The 17,806-nt window shown below is 43.9% G+C and overlaps 1 protein-coding gene across 8 annotated transcripts in view; it reads right to left on the minus strand.

The window, feature by feature from the left end:
• Positions 1–15,667, minus strand: part of LOC132379342 (metal transporter CNNM4-like) — a 115,912-nt gene extending 100,245 nt beyond the window's left edge. For 5 of the 8 annotated variants that reach the window (XR_009507392.1, XM_059947071.1, XM_059947069.1 and 2 more), the window contains exon 1: positions 13,388–15,666. Coding sequence is in view for 6 of the 8 variants with exons in the window: in XM_059947071.1 (XP_059803054.1) it covers positions 13,388–14,963 (1,576 nt within the window). In the remaining 2 variants the exon portion in view is untranslated. Of the gene's footprint in view, positions 1–13,387 lie in introns of all 8 variants that reach the window. The other 3 variants (XR_009507393.1, XM_059947073.1, XM_059947070.1) reach the window with 1 other exon arrangement.
• Between the last annotated feature and the right edge of the window lie 2,139 nt (positions 15,668–17,806).

Below are 17,806 nucleotides of genomic sequence, written 5' to 3' on the forward strand. Positions count from 1 at the left end.
TCAACCCTGAAATTATTTTTGTGAACCTCCTTTGAACCCACTCCCGTTTCAACACTTCCTTTTTAAGATAAGGGGCACAAAACTGCTCACATTGCTCCAAGTGGAGCCTCACCAGTGCTTTATAAAGCCTCAACAATACATCCTTGCTTTTACGGTATATTGTAGTCCTCTTGAAATGATTGCTAACATTGCATTTGCCTTCCTCACCACCGACTCAATCTGCAAATTAACCTTCAGGGAATCCTGCACAAGGACTCCCAAGTCTCTTTGTGAATCAGATTTTTCATTTTTTCCCCCATTCAGAAAATAATCTACCCTTTTATTTCTTCTATCAAGGTGTATGACCATACACTTCTTGACACTGTATTCCACCTGCCACTTCTTTTCCCATTCTCCTAATCCAAGTCCTTCTACAGCCTCTACTTCCTCAAAACATCTGCCCCTCCACCTATCCTCATATCTGCAAACTTTGCATCAAAGCCATCAATTTCATCATCTAAGTCATTAACATATAATGTAAAAAGCAGTCCCAGCAATGACCCCTGCAGAACACCACTTGTCAAGCAGCAGCCAACCAGAAAAGGCTTCCTTTATTCCCACTCTTTGTCTCCAGTCAATCAGCCTCTACTTTATCCATGGTAGAATCTTTCCTGTAACACCATGAGCTCATAGCTTGTTCAGCAGCCTCATGCGTGGCAACTTGTCAAAGGCCTACTGAAAATCTATATATACTGTTACGTACCCGTGACACGTGACAGTGGTACCCTTGTCACGTGACTCGGGTTGAAGCTATACTGGACTTGAGGTAATGGTCTTGTGATGGTGGAGTGACGTCATTTTCCCGCCAGTAGAGGTCATGTGACAGGTTTTTTTTTCACAGGATATAAAAGGAGGGCCCCTCCCTGTGAGAAGGAGCAGTTCATGGCTGGATTTGCCATGTTGACTTCATGCCACTGTGTGATTTAATGTTATGACGCAGTTTAGTTGAAAGATGAAGTGTTATCTAATGCTTAAAGTTTAAAAGGTATTGCCAGCAGTTTCTTTATAATACTGCTAGTTGAGAATCAGTGGAGAGTGAAGATCGGAGTTCGGGAGTTAAAAGATCGAGGAGAATCAATTTCGACGGTGCAACAGGTTCGACCTTGTTTGATCCTTATTCGGAAGGAATTCGTTGACTGTTCTCGTGTTAACCCCTGTGAATAATAGCAGAAAGGATTGGGAACAGTTTTGTAAAGGAAAGGTCAGAGCCTTTAAGCCGTTACATATCATCTTCGTAAAATTCTTCATGGGAAAAGTAGTTCGACTGGGAGCCGAAGCAACACGACATGAAAGAGAATTTAAATCGTCTTAAAAAGTCTCTCTCTTAAATGGACTGTGAGCATTTTGAACTTTTGCAATACTACTTTGAAGAACTGTTTTTGCAACATCGCTTTAAGAACTGTTTAAGCTTCATTGCTTTAAGAACTATTTAAGCTGCCACACAGCAGCGAATTTCTGGTTACGTTAGTGATTTGTTTACTTTTGGGGGAATTTGTTTTCCAGCGTTTAATAAACGTGTAATTGGTTATAAAAACCCCTGCCTAACTCATATATTTATTGTTGCTTGAATCCGTAACAACACACACATCAACCGATTCTCCTTTGTCAATCCTATTTGTTACTTATTCAAAGAATTCTAACAGATTTGTCAGGCAAGATTTTCTCTTGAGGAAACCATGCCGACTATGGCCTATTTTATCATGTGCCTCCAAGTAATCACATCCTTAACGATTGATTCCAATATCTTCCTAACCACAGAGGTTAGATTGATCTTACAGTAGGTTAAAAGTTTGGCACAACATCATAGGCTGTGTTGTGTTGTGTTCTGTTGTTCTATGTCCTAAATTGTACTAAACCTTAACTAGACATCATTTGGAATACTACATTCAGTTCTGGTCTCCATGCTTTACGCCATTAAGCTAGAAAGGGGGCAGAGGAGATTTATAAGGATGTGGCCGTAACTTGAAGGATTGAGTTCTGGTGAGAGGTTGAGCAGGTTGGGATCATTTCCACTGGAGCATAGAATGAGGAGCATAGACAGGGTCAATGCCCAGTCTTGTCCTCCAGAGGTGGGGAATAAGAACCAGAGAACATAGGTTTAAGGTAGGAAGGGTGATATGTAATCAGAACCTGAGGGGTAACATTTTCATCCAGAGGGTGGTGAATATATGAAACAAGCTACCAGAGGAAGTGCTTGAGGCATGTACATTATTTGAAAGGCACTTCGACAAGAACATGGACAGGGTAAGCTGAGAGGGATATGGGCCAAACACAGGCAAATGGAACAAATTTAAATGGGAATCTTGGTTATTGCCATGGGTCTGTTTCCATGCCGAGTGACTATATGGCTCCAAGTAAACAATTATTTCTGAGATTTAATTAATATCCGTTCTTATTCCATATATCTAAACAAATTAATTTGTTTATCGATATGAGGCATTGATCGTGTGGATAGTCAGAGGCTTTTTCCCAGGGCTGGAATGGCTAGCACAAGAGGGCACAGTTTTAAGGTGCTTGGAAGTAAGTACAGAGGAGATGTCAAGGGTAAGTTTTTTTTTAAAACACAGTTGTGAGTGCGTGGAATAGGCTGCTGGCGACGGCAGGGTGCAGGCGGACACGATAGGGTCTTTAAGAGACTCCTGGACAGGTACATGAAGCTCAGAAAAGTAGAGGGCTATGGGTAGGTGATTTCTAAGGTAGGGACATGTTCGGCACAGCTTTGTGGACAGAAGGGCCTGTATTGTGCTGTAAGTTTTCTATGTTTCTATTTTTTTTTCACCACACTTATATAAACCTAAACACAGGAAAGCCTGCAGATGTTGGAAACTCAAAGCAAAACACACAAAATGCTGGAGGAACTCAGCAGGTCTGACAGTATTAATGAAAATTAATTAGCAGTCGATGTTTCAGGCCCTTCTTCAGGACTGAAAAAGAAGGGGGAAGACACCAGAATAAAGAGGTAGAGTGCAGGGGAATGAGGCTAGCAGGAAGATGTTAGGTGAAGCCAGGAGGGTGGGAAAGGTCAAGGGCTGCAGAAGAAGGAATCTGTTAGGAGAGCAGAGTGAACCATAGAAGAAAGGGAAGGACAGAACCCAGAGGGCAGTAGATTTAAAAGGTCAGAGTGAGGAATAGAGGATAGGGAAGTGGGAAGGATTTTTTTTAATATCTGAAGGAAAAATTAATACTCATACCACCAGGTTAGAGCCTACTCAGATTGCTTTTCCACCCTAAGGGTGGCCTCATCTTGGCACAAAAGGAGGTCATGGGCCGACATGTTGGAATAGGAATAGAATCAAAATTAGAATGCTTGGCCACCAGGAAGTTCTGCTTTTGGCAGCTGGAGCAGAGGTGCTTGACAAAGTGCTCCCCCAGTTTATGATGGGTCTCGCCAATGTAGAAGAGGCAGCATCAGGAGCACGGAACACAAAAGATGAACCCAGCAGACGCACGGGTGAAGTGTTGCCTCACCTGGAAGGACTTTGGAGTCCTGAATGGAGGTGAGGGAGGAAGTGAATGGGCAGATGTAGAACTTAAGCTGATCGCAGGGATAAGTGCCTGGAGGGAGACTAGTGGGGAGGGATGAATGGACAAGGGAATCGTGGAGGAAGCCATACCTGCGGAAAGCAGAGGGGGGAGATAGATATATTTAGTGGTAGGATCTCTTTGGAGATGGTGGAAGTTGCAGAGGATAATATGGTGGATGAGGAGGCTAATGGAGTGGCAGGCAATGACAAGAGGAACTCTACCACTGTTAAAGTGGCGGGAAGATGGGGTGCGCGTGGATTTTTGGGAAATGGAGGAAATGCAGGTGAGGAAACATCAATAGTGGAGGCAGGGAAACCCCTTTCTTTGAAAGAGTACATCTCTGATGGCCTGAAATGGAAAGCTACATCCTGGGAACAGATGCAGCAGAAACAAATGAACTGAAAAAAGGGAATAGTATTTTTTTTAAAAACAGGAGATAGGGTGGGTACTTCCAAGGCATCTAGGCATGACTCGAGTAGCAGCAGTACTCTCAATGGATACGATTAAATATTCCCATTTCAGTCTGATACAGCTAAAAAGCACAACTGCTTCCAAGGTCAGTACAGTCAACAAAGATGTCTTAATGCATTTATACAAACTATCGCTGCGTACCCTAACGCCTTCACCATCGTTTTGGGAGATTTTAACAAGGCCAGTCTGAAAAAAAAAATCACTAAGCAACTACCATCAATGGGTCACTTGCAATACCAGAGGAAACAACACACTGGACCATTGCTACACCACCATCAAGAATGCCTACCGTGCTATCCCACACCCTCACTTTGGGAAGTCTGATCAGCTAGCTGTACTTCTACTCCCTGATACAGGCAGAGACTGAAGACTGCAGCACCAGCAGTGAGGACTAAGAAGGTTTGGACAAGGGAACCACAGGAGCACCTACAGGACTGCTTTGAATCAGTGGACTGGACTGTATTTAGGGATTCACCTTTGAATCTGGATGAGTATGCTGCAGTTGTTACTGACTTCATTAAAACCCATGTGGATGAATGCGTGCCTACAAAGACTTGCTGTACATTCCCAAACCAAAAGCCGTGGATGAACCAGGAGGTACGTCACCTACTGAAGGCTAGATCTGTGGCATTCAAGTCTGGCAACCCAGGCCTGTAGCAGAAAACCAGGTATGATTTGTGGAGGGCTATATCGAGGGCGAAGAGACAATTTCGAACGAGGTTGGAGGTGACATCAGATGCACAGCAACTCTGGCAGGGTCTGCAAGACATTACTTCCTACAAAGCGAAACCTAATAGTATGACTGGCAACAATGCTTCACTACCAGATGAACTCAATGCCTCTACACACTCTTTGAAAAGGAGAACATAACTACAGCTGTGAAGATCCCTGCTGCACCCGATGACCCTGTGATCTCTGTCTCCGAGGCCTATGTCAGACTGTCTTTAAAGAGAGTGAACCTTTGTGAGGCAGACTGGTAAGGCTCTCAAAACATGTGCCAACCAACTACTGGAAGTATTCAAGGACATTTTCTACCTTTCACTGCTACGGGCAGAAGTTCCCACTTGCTTCAAAAAGGCAACAATTATACCAATGCCTAAGAAGAATAATGTGGGCTGCCTTAATGACTATCGCCTGGTAGCACTCACATTGACAGTGATGAAATACTTTGAGAGGTTGGTCATGACTAGACTGAACTCCTGCCTCAGCAAGGACCTGGACCCATTGCAATTTCCCTATTGCCACAATAGACGCAGACGTAATCTCAATGGCTCTCCACACGACTTTAGACCACCTAGACAACACAAACACCTACGTCAGGATGTTGTTCATTGACGATAGCTCAGCATTTAATATCATCATTCCCACAATACTGATTTGAGAAGTTGCAGAACCTGGGCCTCTTACCTCCCTTTGCAATTGGATCCTTGACTTCCTAACCAGACCAGTCTGTGCAGATCGGTGATGACATATCCTCCTCACTGACGATCAACACTGGCGCATCTCAGGGGGGTGTGCTTAGCCCACTGCCTTACTTTCTATATACACATGACTGTGTGGCTAGGCATAGTTCAAATACCATCTATAAATTTGCTAAGGATACAACATTTGTTGGTAGAATCTCAGATGGTGATGAAAGGGCGTACAGGAGTGAGAATGGTGCCGCAGCAACAACCTGGCACTCAACATCAGGAAGATGAAAGAGCTGATTATGGACTTCAGGAAGGGTAAGACAAAGGAACACATACTAATCCTCAGAGGGATCAGAAGTGGGCAGCTTCAAGTTCCTGGGTGTCAAGATCTGAGGATCTAACTTGGTTCCAACATATCGATGTAGTTATATAGAAGGCAAGACAGCGACTATACTTTATTAGGAGTTTGAAGAGATTTGGCATGTCAACAAATACACTCAAAAACTTCTAAAGTTGTACCGTGGAGAGCATTCTGACAGGCTGCATCACTGTCTGGTATGGAGGGGTGACTGCACAGGACTGAAAGAAGCTGCAAAAGGTTGTAAATCTTGTCAGCTCCATCTTGGGCACTAGCCTACGAAGTACCCAGGACATCTTTAGGGAGCGGTGTCTCAGAAAGACAGTGTCCATTATTAAGAACCTCTAGCGCCCAGGGCATGCTCTTTTCTCACTGATACCATTCGGTAGGAGATACAGAAGCCTGAAGACACACACTCAGCGATTCAGGAACAGCTTCTTCCCCTCTGCCATCCGATTCCTAAATGGACATTGAAGCTTTGGCCACTACCTCACTTTTTTAATATACAGTATTTCTGTTTTTGCACGTTTTTTAATCTATTCAATAGACGTAATTGATTCACTTGTTTATTTATTATTATGTTTTATTTTATTTATTATGATATTTTCTCTCTCTACTAAATTATGTATTGCATTGAACTGTTGTTGCTAAGTTAACACATTTCACATCACGTGCCATTGATAATAAACCGGATTCTGAAGAAGTATAGTCAAGATAACCATGGGAATTGGTAGGTTTATAAGACTGTAAGATATAGGAGCAGAATTAGGTCATTGGACCCATCGAGTCTGCTCCACCATTTCCTCATGGCTGATCCACTTTCCCTCTTAGCTCCAATCTCCTGCTTTCCCCTTGTTGCCCTTCATGCCCTGACCAATCAAGACTCTATTGACCTCTGCCTTAAATATACCTAATGACCTGGCCTCCACAGCCACATGCAGCAATGAATTCCACAGATCCACCACTCTATGGCAAAAGAAATTCATCCTCATCTCCATTCGAAAAGTATGCCCCTCTATTCTGAGGCTGTGTCCTCTTGATCTTAGTCTCTCCCACCACAGAAAACATCGTCTCCACATCCACTAATCAGCCCCTTGGCATTCTCGAACTTCTGGCATATTGCTAACGTCTTCCACAGTGAATACTGGTGCAAAATACTTATTCAGTATGTCCACCATTTCTTAGTCCCCTATTACTACCTCTCCAGCAAAATTTTTCAGTAATCTGATATCCACTCTTGCCTCTTTTACACTTGATGTATCTGAAGAAACTTTTGGTATCCTTTTTAATATTATTCGCTAGGTTACCTTCATATTCCATCTTTTCCTTCTTATTAACTTTCTTAGTCGTCTTCTTTCAGGTTTTAAAAGCTTCCCACTAATTTTGTTCTATTATTTGCCTGCTCTTTGGCTTTTATAAAAGATGTCGGTTGACAGTTTGTCTCCGGAGAAAGAGACATGGACTGTTCTATGTAGGTAACAAAGAGGAAGGAATAGCTGGGGCCCACTAGTTTGGAGAAAGTGGGAGGAGCCAAAGGAAAAGCTGCTGACAGTGAGGAACAGTTCTGCCAGATGGAGGAGGGCAGTGGTAAGCTTTATTTAACTGGAGTATAGTTTCTACATTAAGTTTTCAGATCCATGCATCAATGTTAATTTTAGATTCATACACTTGGCGGAAGTTCCGGAGAATAATGTGCAGGAAACGGAGGCTGGTGGGGTGGTAAGCAAGGACAAGAGGACGTCTATCCCTGGTAGGGTGGTGGGAGGATGAGGTAAGAGCAGATGTGCATGAAAGTCAGTTGAGAGCTATGTTGATGGAGGAGGAAGGGAAGCCCCTTTCTTAGAAAAAGGAGGACATGTCCTTCGACGCTCAAGTACACACAAGTACTTTTTAAAGGCAATGAACATTTCTGCCTCAATCATCTTTCCAGGCAATGAGTGCTAGACCACAACCAATTTCTGGTGAGTTTTATTCTCATGAACCTCCTCTGAACTCTCTCCAATGTCAGCATATCATTTCTTAGATAAGGGACCCACAACAGCTCACAAGTCAAAGTAAGGCCTTACCAGTGCCTTATAAAGCCTTAGTTTTGATATTCTAGTCCTCTCGAAATAAATGCTGACATTGCATTAGCCTTCCTCTCCACCAACACAACCAGCAAATTAACCTTTAGGGAATTCTGCATGAGGACTCTCAAGTTCCTTTGCATCTCAGATTTTTGAATTTTATCTCCACTTAGAAAATAATCTATGCTTTTATTTCAGATACCAAAATGCATGACCATATACTTCCTGGCACTGTATTTCATCAGCCACTTCTTTGCCCATTCTCCTAATCTGCCTACCTCCTTCTGCAGGCCTTCTGTTTCCTCAACATCATCTGCCCCTCAGCGTATCTTCGTATCATCCACAATCTTGAATAAAAAGCCGTGAATTTTGTCATCCAAATCATTGACATATAATGTAAAAAGCAGTCTCAACAAAGACCCCTGTGAAACACCTTTAGTCACAAACAGCCAACCAGTAAAGGCTCCTTTTATTCCCAATATTTGCCTCCTGCCAATTAGCTAATGCTCTATCTATGCTGGTATCTTTCTTGTAATACCATGGGATCTTAAACAGCCTCATGTGTCGTACCTTATCAAAAGGTTTCTGAAAATCCAAGTACACCACAGCCACCGACTCTCCTTGCTTGTTATTTCTTCAAAGAATTCCAACAGATTTGTCTGGCAAGATTTTCAATTGAGGAAATCATGCTGACTTAGGCCTATTTTATCATGTACCTCCAAGTATCCCGAAACCAAGTCCTTAACAATTGACTCCCAACATATTCCCAACTATTGAGGTCAGATTAACTGGTCTATAATTTTCTTTTTTCTGCTTCTCTCCCTTCTTGAAGAGTGGGGTGATATCTGCAATTTTCCAGTCCTCCAGAACCATTCCAGAATCCAGCAATTCTTGAAAGATCATGACTAATACCTCCATAATCTCTTCAGTCTTTCGTGGGGTGTAAACCATCTGATCCTGTTGACTTATCTCCTTCAGCTCTTTTAGTTCTCTAAGCACCTTCTCCTTAGTTATAGCAACTACCTCATTTCTGCCTCCATCACTCTCAAACTTTCAGCATACTGCTAGTGCCTTACAGTGAAGATTGATGCAAAACACTTATTCAGTTTGTCTGCCATTTCCTTGTCCCTCATTCCTACCTCTCCAGTATCATTTTCCAGCTGTCCGATATCTACCCTCACCTCTCTTTTACACTATGCATCTGAAAAAACATTTGGTTTCCTCTTTAAAATTATTGGTTAGTTTACCTTCGTATTCCATCTTTTCCTCCTTAATGACTTCTTTAGTTGCCTTCCATTGGTTTTTAAAAGCTTCCCAATCTGCTAATTTCCCACTAATGTTTGCTCTATTATATGCCCTCTCTTTGGCTTTTATGTTAGCTTTGACTTCCCTGTTAGTCATGGTTCCGTCATCCTGACTTTAGAATACCTCATCCTCTTAGATATATCTATCCTGTGCCTTCCGAATTACTCCTAGAAATTCCAGCCATTGCAGCTCTGCAGTCACCCCTGCTTGTGTCTCCTTCAAATCAACTTTGGCCAGTTTTTCTATCATGCCTCTGTAATTAGCTTTACTCTACTGTAGTACTAAAATATCTGACTTAAGCTTCTCTGTCAAATTTCAGAATTAATGGTATCATATTATGATCATTGCGTCCCTAAGGGTTCCTTTACCTTAAGTTCTCCCCATTTTATTGCACAACATCCAATCCAGAATATTTGATCCCCTAATGGACTCAACCATGAACTGTTTAAAAAGCCATCTGGCAGGCATTCTATAAACTCCCCCTCTTGGGATTCAGCACCATTCTGATTTTCCCAATCTACCAGTGTACTGAAATCCCCCATGATGGTCATAACATTATCTTTTCGACATGCCTTTTATATCTCCTGTGGTAAATTGTAGCCCACATCTTTGCTATAATTCAGAGGCCTGCATACAACTCTTAATGTCTTTTTACCCTGACCCTAATTTTCTAATCCCATGTCATCTGTTTTTAAGGATTTGATTTAATTTTTACCCATTTCTGCCTACCTGCTTGGTCTTTCAATACAATATGTATCCATGCATGTTAAGCTACCAACTATAATCTTCTTTCAGCCACGTCTCAGTGATGCCCATAACATCATACCTGCCAATCTTTAACTGTGCTACAAGTTCATCTACTTTTCTAAAAGTTCATGCTTCTGTTTGTAACCAACTGCCTCAAGAGCGGCCTCACCAATTTCCTAAATAATGCACATAACTTCCAAATGTGTACTGAATTCCCTGATAGAAGGCCAGTATGATAAATGCTTTCTTCATCAGCCCATCTCCCTGTGATGCTGCTTTTAGTGAACTGTACACTGGCATTCTGAAGTCCCCCTGTTCCATGACACTCCCCAGGGCCTGACCATTCACAGTACAAGTCCTACTCTTGCTTAATCTCCAAAAATGCAGTATCATTCACTTATCTGGATTGAAAGCTATTTGTCAGTCCTCAACCCACATAACTAACATATCCCCTCTGACCCACATCTATTTTTATCAATGAACCATAGCAAGCATTCTTTCTGAATGCATAATGGCTTAGTATGGCAACTGCTCTGCAAGAGACACCAACAAACTGCCAAATGATGGACACAGATCAGCACACAGGAACCACACTCCCTTCCATGGATTCTGTACTGTACTTCTTGCTGTCTAGTAAACCAACTAGCATCAAAGACCTAGTACAACCTAGACATTCTGTCTCTCTCTCTCCCCCCCCAACCCCCCCCAACACGCATAAGAAACAAAGGCCTGAAAGAGCATACCACCAGACAGTTTCTAACCCACTGTTATCATTCTTGAACAGACCTCTAGCACGATAAGATGAATTCTTAAGCCTTGTTATACAATGCACCTTGTTATGATCTTCCACTTCATTGTTTACCTGAACTGCGTATTTTTGATAGCTCTTAGTTTATTCTGCATTGTTATTTTACCTTGTACTAGCACAATACACTGTGTAATGATTTGATCTGCATGAACATTACACAAGACAAACTTTTCATGCAAGTTGGTACATGTGACAATAATAAACCAATACCACCTCTCCAAATGTTGATAGATCCTGCTACTCAGAATCCCCGCCAGCAATTTACCCACACTGATGTCAAGCTCATCAACTTATAGTTTTTGCTACGTGGTATCACATAACCTCTCCCCAGTCCACTGGAATCTCACCCATGGCCGAAAAGAAGCAAAAACCTCTGCAAGGGCCTCCCAAATTTCTTCTCCAGCTTCCCACAGATCTGAGAGTGCATTACATAAAGCGCTGGGGAATTACCTGTTTGTTCACCCTAATGTAATTTAAGGTCCAGTGCCTTCTCTGCTGATTTGTATGTATTCCAAGAGAGCACCACTTATTTCCAACATATCCTGAGCTTCCATTGTTTTCTTCACAGTAAAAACTGAAGAGAAATGCCTTAAAATCTTCCCTATTTCCTTTGGTTTCACACAGACAACCATGCTGATGTTCAAGACTTATTTCCTACGTAGCTACCATTTTACTCTAATATAGCTAAAGATTTTGCCTCACTTTGTCAGATCCTTCTAATATTCTCTTTTTGCTATCCTAAATTTAGTCCTACACTTCCTCCAAAGAAATTCACTGCTGTCAGTTGCTAATGCACAGTGAATGCCTCCCTTTCTCTTAACCAAAGCCTCAATATCGCTCATTAAGCAGGATTCCTGATCTTCGCCAGCCTTGCCCTTCACTCTAACAGAAACATGCAGATCCTGAAGCTTTTATTTTAAAAATTGTCATATATTCTTTATAATTGTCAAATGTTCTTTTAGTTTTGTTGTATGTCACATTCTGACCAAAACACCACAGCAAATTCCTAATGTATAAATGTATCTGGGAAATAAAGTTCTTTGATCTCTGACACCACACTTTTAAAGGCTTTACACCACAGATGCTCCATTCCTGCAAACAATCTTGCTCACTCAACCATTAAAAGATCCTACCTATTTGGCTCTGCTCCCAGTTCAGATATCAATCGAGTCTCACCTTAACCTCCTCTGTTTCACAGAGAACAACCTTGACTATAATCTGTCTCACATCTACATTTTTACAGTCCTGACAATGCAGGACCACAAGAACACCCTCCTTACGACTCAAAGCTAATGGTTGCTCTCTTCCAGTCTTGAAAGATAATCTGTTTCTCCTTCCACAGATTCTGCCTGACATCCAGAGAATCTCCAGGATTGTTTGTTTCTTTTTCTTTCAAGACACCCAGTATACTGTATACAGCATTTATCTTAATTTAGTTACAGTTCTGGCAAAACCTCATGCCTCTTGTATTTTATGTACCAGTTGATTATGTTTGTCTTTTCAACTACATCAATGGCCTGTGCTACTGCCTTGTGAAGATAGTTAGAACACAACAGCACAGACACAGATCCTTCAGTCCAGCTAGTCCATGCTGAACTGTTACTCTTCTACTCCCATCGACTCACAACAGGACCATAGCCCTCAATGTCCCTTCGATCCATGTACCAACTCTCACTTAAATATTGCAACTAAATCTGCACCTAGTACTTAGGAATTGCAATGCCTTAAATCACAAGACCGCAACAGATAGAGAGGACTGCCCAAAACATCGTCGGGATCTTTCTCCACCCCCTCCCACCTCCCCATTCAGGACATATATCAGCAGTGCTTTCAGCATTAGCAAAGACCCCTCCCATCCTTCCCAAACTCTTTTTGATCTCCTGCCATCAAGTAGATGGTATCACAGCACAAGAGCCAGAACTACCAGGCTGGGTAACAGCTTACTCCTCCAGGCTGCCAGACTTAACACCCTGTTACCAACCAGCACACATATACACCCCATCAGAATTCCCTGCTGCCTTAACCCCTGCCCCTCCCCAACTCTCAGACACACTCTCATCCTGCAGTGGTCACTTTTCACCTTTTATTGTTGCTGTTTCACATATTTATACAACTGTTTGTTTTAATTATAATAGTGCCCATCATATTATACTGTCTTAAATAAACGTGCTCCTTGCAATTTATCAGTCTTCAGGCCATGTCACTCAGGTGCTAATATCGAATGTGTTGGATCATAACTATATGTATGTAGTGTGTGTGACTATATGTACCATGTTGCACCTTAGCCCCAGAAGATTGCTGTTTCATTTAGCTGCACACACGTGCATGATTGAATGACAATAAAACTTGAACTTACTTCACTGAGAAATGCAAAATTAACTTGGACAGAAAACGCTGTTACCTTCAGCTCCAATGAGAATCTGAGATTGCAAAGAAGTCTGTTTTCCCAGGAGTCCCACAAGACAAACGCCGAACTGACCAAGCAGATTGCATTGGCTAGTTGAAAGATACCCAACTCACTTCTGCACTTTCCACTACTTCTACTGGTCAGCTCTTCTCGTTTGTACCAATCCCGGTTTCTAATCGAACAGACTTAATAACTATCTATCTTAAGGACCTAGAAGTACAGAGATGCTGGTCACGTGTATGGACTGACCTTTCTTAAAATCTTCCAGGATCTCGTCCAGTTTTGCGTCATTGAACACGCAATGAAGGGGATGGTTATAAAACTTGGTCATGATCTCTAAAGGCATCGCGTCGTCCGGATCCACAAACGCCAGATCCTTCACGAAAAGTATATGAACGATGTTCGAGCGCTCGTTCTCATAGACGGGAATCCTGGTGTAGCCACTCTGCATTATTTCGGACATAGTGGCAAAATCTAAGACAGCATCGGAGCTCAGCATGAAGCAGTCGCTCAGCGGCGTCATCACGTCCTCTACCGTTTTCTTCCTGAGCTCAAGGGCTCCCTCGATCATGTTGAGCTCCTCTTTTAGCAGGTCGTTGAAAGCATCGGTCACCCTGAGCATTTCTATCAGCTTCTCCCGGGTGTAGAAGTTACTGATCTGCTGGTGCAGTATAAGATCCAGCAGTTTGCTGATGGGGTACGAGGCCGGAAAGGTGATGATCATGAAGAATTTAGTCACCCAGATGGTGTTGGAGGCCAGGGCAAGGCCATGTCTGGAGCAGACGGCGTGAGGGATGATCTCGCCGAAGAAGAATATGACGCCGGTGCAAACCAAAATAGTCAGCCACGTAGTGTGGATGATCTCGCACAGCCACACTGTCAGGGAGCAGTTTATCAGCACGTCCCCCAGCAACAGCGTGCACAGCAGGTAATTTCCGTGCTTGCGCACTGACTCGATGTGCTCCGAGTATTTCTTCTCCTCCTCGGTACCGCTGTTCTTGATGATCTGCAGCTCCACCGGGTCCAGAGCCATCAGGCTGAGGTTGAGGACGCTGAAGAGGGTGGAGAGGCAGACGAACAGCAAGGTGATCAGGATCTTGAACTTGAAGCTGACCGTCTTCTCCTTCTCCACCACCACCAGGTGGAAGTCCGGGCGCCGGTAGTGCACCCAGTCGCGGGCGTCGGGGCCTCCGAGCCGGGCGCACAGCGTGTAATACTTGACGGTGTCGCCCTTCCGAAGGAAGCGGGCTTCCAGCTCCACCGAGGCCGTGCGCTCGCCCACGGTCAGGTCGACCACGTCGATGTCCGAGCTGTCTCGCCGACACGGCCCCTGGTGGTCGCCAAGGCGTCCGCTGCCGCCCAGCTCGACGAAGGCCAGGCCGCGGCCCCGGCCTCGGTCGCCCAACAGCCCGCTGCGCCTCAGGCCGCTGCCGTACAGCCGCAGCTTGAAGCGGGTGCCCTCAGCCACCTTCAGCAGCCCGCCCTCCAGGTAAACCCTGCGGGCTGACGTGCGCTCCGGCCGCATGCTGAGCAGCTGGGGCGGCGCGGCCGGTTGCTGCGCTGCCGCCGCTCCGCACAGCCACAGGCAGACGGCCAACGGCGGCCAACCGGACGGCACCGCCATCGTCCCGAGAGCCGAGCCCCGCGGCTGGAGAGGGGGAGCACGTGATCGCTGGGCACCACGTGACCCGCCGGCCGCCCCGCCCACCGCGGCGCTGTCAACACGGCCCCAACGTGGGTCCCAGAGCCGTGCGGGTGCAGGCTCTTCGGCCCCACCTGTGTGTGCTCGCCCAGCTAGTCCCACGTTCCTGCCTGCTACCCGCATCCCTTAAAGCTCCGACCCTCCTTGTACCACTTCCCTCATGCGCCACCCCGAGGTACGTGTTCCATCTATCGTATGTAACACCCCTAATGTGCTGTCTTGATCAATGAATTTGCCGCCCTAATGTAGGTACTACCCTAAATTATACTTTTCTACCTACCCCAACCACTTGACCTGGCAACTCATTCTATATACTGACCATCCTCTCTGTGAATAGGTTTTCCCTCATCTCTGTGAAGTCTTACAGTTCTTAATCCCTGGACCCTATTGCTAGTTTTGGCTTCCCTTAACCTGGCGACAAGATGGTTACCATCCACCTTATCCATGCCGCTCCTGATTTTATACTCCTGCAAGGTCGCCCCTCGTTCAGCTACTTGGGAGGAATAAACACGTCGCCTGACTGTGCTCTCGCCAGGACTCCTGGCAACATCTTTGTAAATCTTCTCTGCGCTCCTTCCAGTTCAACTACCTTTTTAACTATCACAGAGTGCCAAACCCATACACATTATTCCATGTGCAGCCTCATCAATGACTCCAATTTAATGTCCCAGTTCCAATACTCATTTAGGAACCACTATTTGTATTAGACAGGCTAAATTGGTTATAACACCATTGTTATTTTTTATAGCTCCAAATCAGAAAAACTAATTAAAGGAAGCTGGGTGATGACTCGTGCATGTTTACTTTTGTTTTTACCCTAAGCAATGTATGCCATTCACACACTTGGTACATACAACTATAATGAATTATTTCAACAAGGACTGTTTAATTAAACAATATATTCTCAACATTAATCAAGTATTACTGAAATATTAAATTCACAACACTCCTCCCTGCTTTGCAACTCAACATCACAATGATATATACAGTATACTATATAATTTAGCTACTATATAGATATCCATAGCACAGTGTATTTTAAGTTGTCCCCATTCAGGCCTAACAATTTAATCACTGTGGAGGATTTTTTTTACTCTTATGGGATAACATCTTCCTTGACAAGGGAGAGTGTGGGTCACTCTTCTTGGCAGGTGAGACTTGTGACTGTGAAACAATCTCAGGTTCTGAGGCCTCCTCTGTGGTGGTTGTAGGAGTTGACCCTGGGACTGAAGGAAGTGGTTCTGACAGCTCTGTCCACCCTTCTTCTGGACATGTCGTCACCCTGAACAGTGCATGGCAAGCTTCACTGTAAGATGTGGATCATAATGTGTGAGTGCTGTGTCTGACGTCACTATTTCCTTTACCTTTTTAAAGCCACCTCACACTGCTATTTCTACCCAATCACAGTGATGAGTTCAAGACAAACAAGAGAAAATCCGCAGATGCTGGAAATCCAAACAACGCACACAAAATGCTGAAGAAACTCTGCAGGCCAGAGAGCATCTATGGGAAAGAGTAACCAGTCGATGTTTCAGTCTGAGACCCTCGACTTTTCCATAGATACTGCCTGGCTTGCTGAGTTCCTCCTGCATTTTGTGTGTGTTTTGTGTGTTCAAGAGATGGAGCACAGTAGCTAGGAAACTTACAGTAATTGACAAATCCAAAAAAGGGAACGCAACTGTGACGCGTCCTTTGGCCTTGGGCCATCCACCACTGCTTGAATTTTCTCAGCACATTTACATCAATAGTGCGACCACAGTAAATGCTGTTTGTTCTAGAGAATACATACTTGTTGCATTCTGCTCTGAGCCTATAATCTTCTAATCTTTTTAACACTATTTTGAGATGCTCCTTGTCATCCTTACCAGTAAAAATTATGTCATCCGGATAACATTGCAGTGCCTGATCAATAGCTTTCTGCCAGACTATAGGTGCAGGTGCCACTCCAAAAATAAGCCTATCATAGCAACAGAGCCGTTTATGAGTGTTTACAGTGAGAAACACTTTGGACTTCCATCTTCCTCTGTAGGCAGGCCTCAGTTAAATCTGCTTTGCAGAAGTGTTTTCCTTCAGAAAAGGTTTGCAAAGATATCCTGTGGGCTCTTACCACAAAATTATACCATGATAGTGGTAGCCCGCCAGAGGATATTGAATTTACTTTTGGGAATGTTAAGACACGTGGTTATGGCAACAGCTGCCCAAATAAAAGGGGTTTTGCTGTCTTTAATAGCAGCTTCTGTTGATCATCCTATAAAGACAGCGATTCAACTTTTGCCAAGTTTAGAGTATGAGTGTGTTCGTAGTTATGTACAAAAGTTAGATACACATTTGGGGTGTGGGGGATCATGCATGTCTCGTAAAGAAATATTTTTGGCATTGCTCAAAGCTGAGGTCTCAGAGGAGCCCGTAAATGGGGTTCCCACCCCAGCCTCTATGCAATGTGGAGCAAGTACTGTCAGGAGGAGCAGAAGATGGAGACTTTGAAGAGGAAGGGTCATTCTTCAAGTCCTCTGAGGATAAAGGCTCCTTTTATCCTCTGCCAGATTCCTCTCATTCCATTCAGGATTCCTTATGTCCCTCGCTGGAGGCATTACCTTCGCCAGCAGTGGGAATTAGGGGGTGGGTTTGGGTGTGGTTAGCAGACTCGTGCCTCGTTGTAGAGAGGGTGTCATTTGACCAGCATCCGCTTCCCTGTAAATAGAATGTGAATGATTTGAATGCGGAGAAATATGTGAGGTGTGGCCACACGAGTGTGTGTGTGTGTGTGTGTGTGAGAGAGAGGACTTTGCCTTTAAGAGGCTGTGAATGTGTTGGACCCCGCCCAGTTGCTTTTTTCTTCCCAGTTATTCTCTGATAAATGTGCTATTTCTCTGTGAGAACTTAACTGTCTGTTTTATGTTTTTGCTGTTCCATGCCACGCTTTGTGTTCTAATCTGTCACTTTGTTTCTCGTGTTTTTAGGTCAGT

Source organism: Hypanus sabinus, chromosome 22, assembly GCF_030144855.1.
Source record: "Hypanus sabinus isolate sHypSab1 chromosome 22, sHypSab1.hap1, whole genome shotgun sequence".
In the NCBI taxonomy this organism is placed as follows: Eukaryota; Metazoa; Chordata; class Chondrichthyes; order Myliobatiformes; family Dasyatidae; genus Hypanus; species Hypanus sabinus.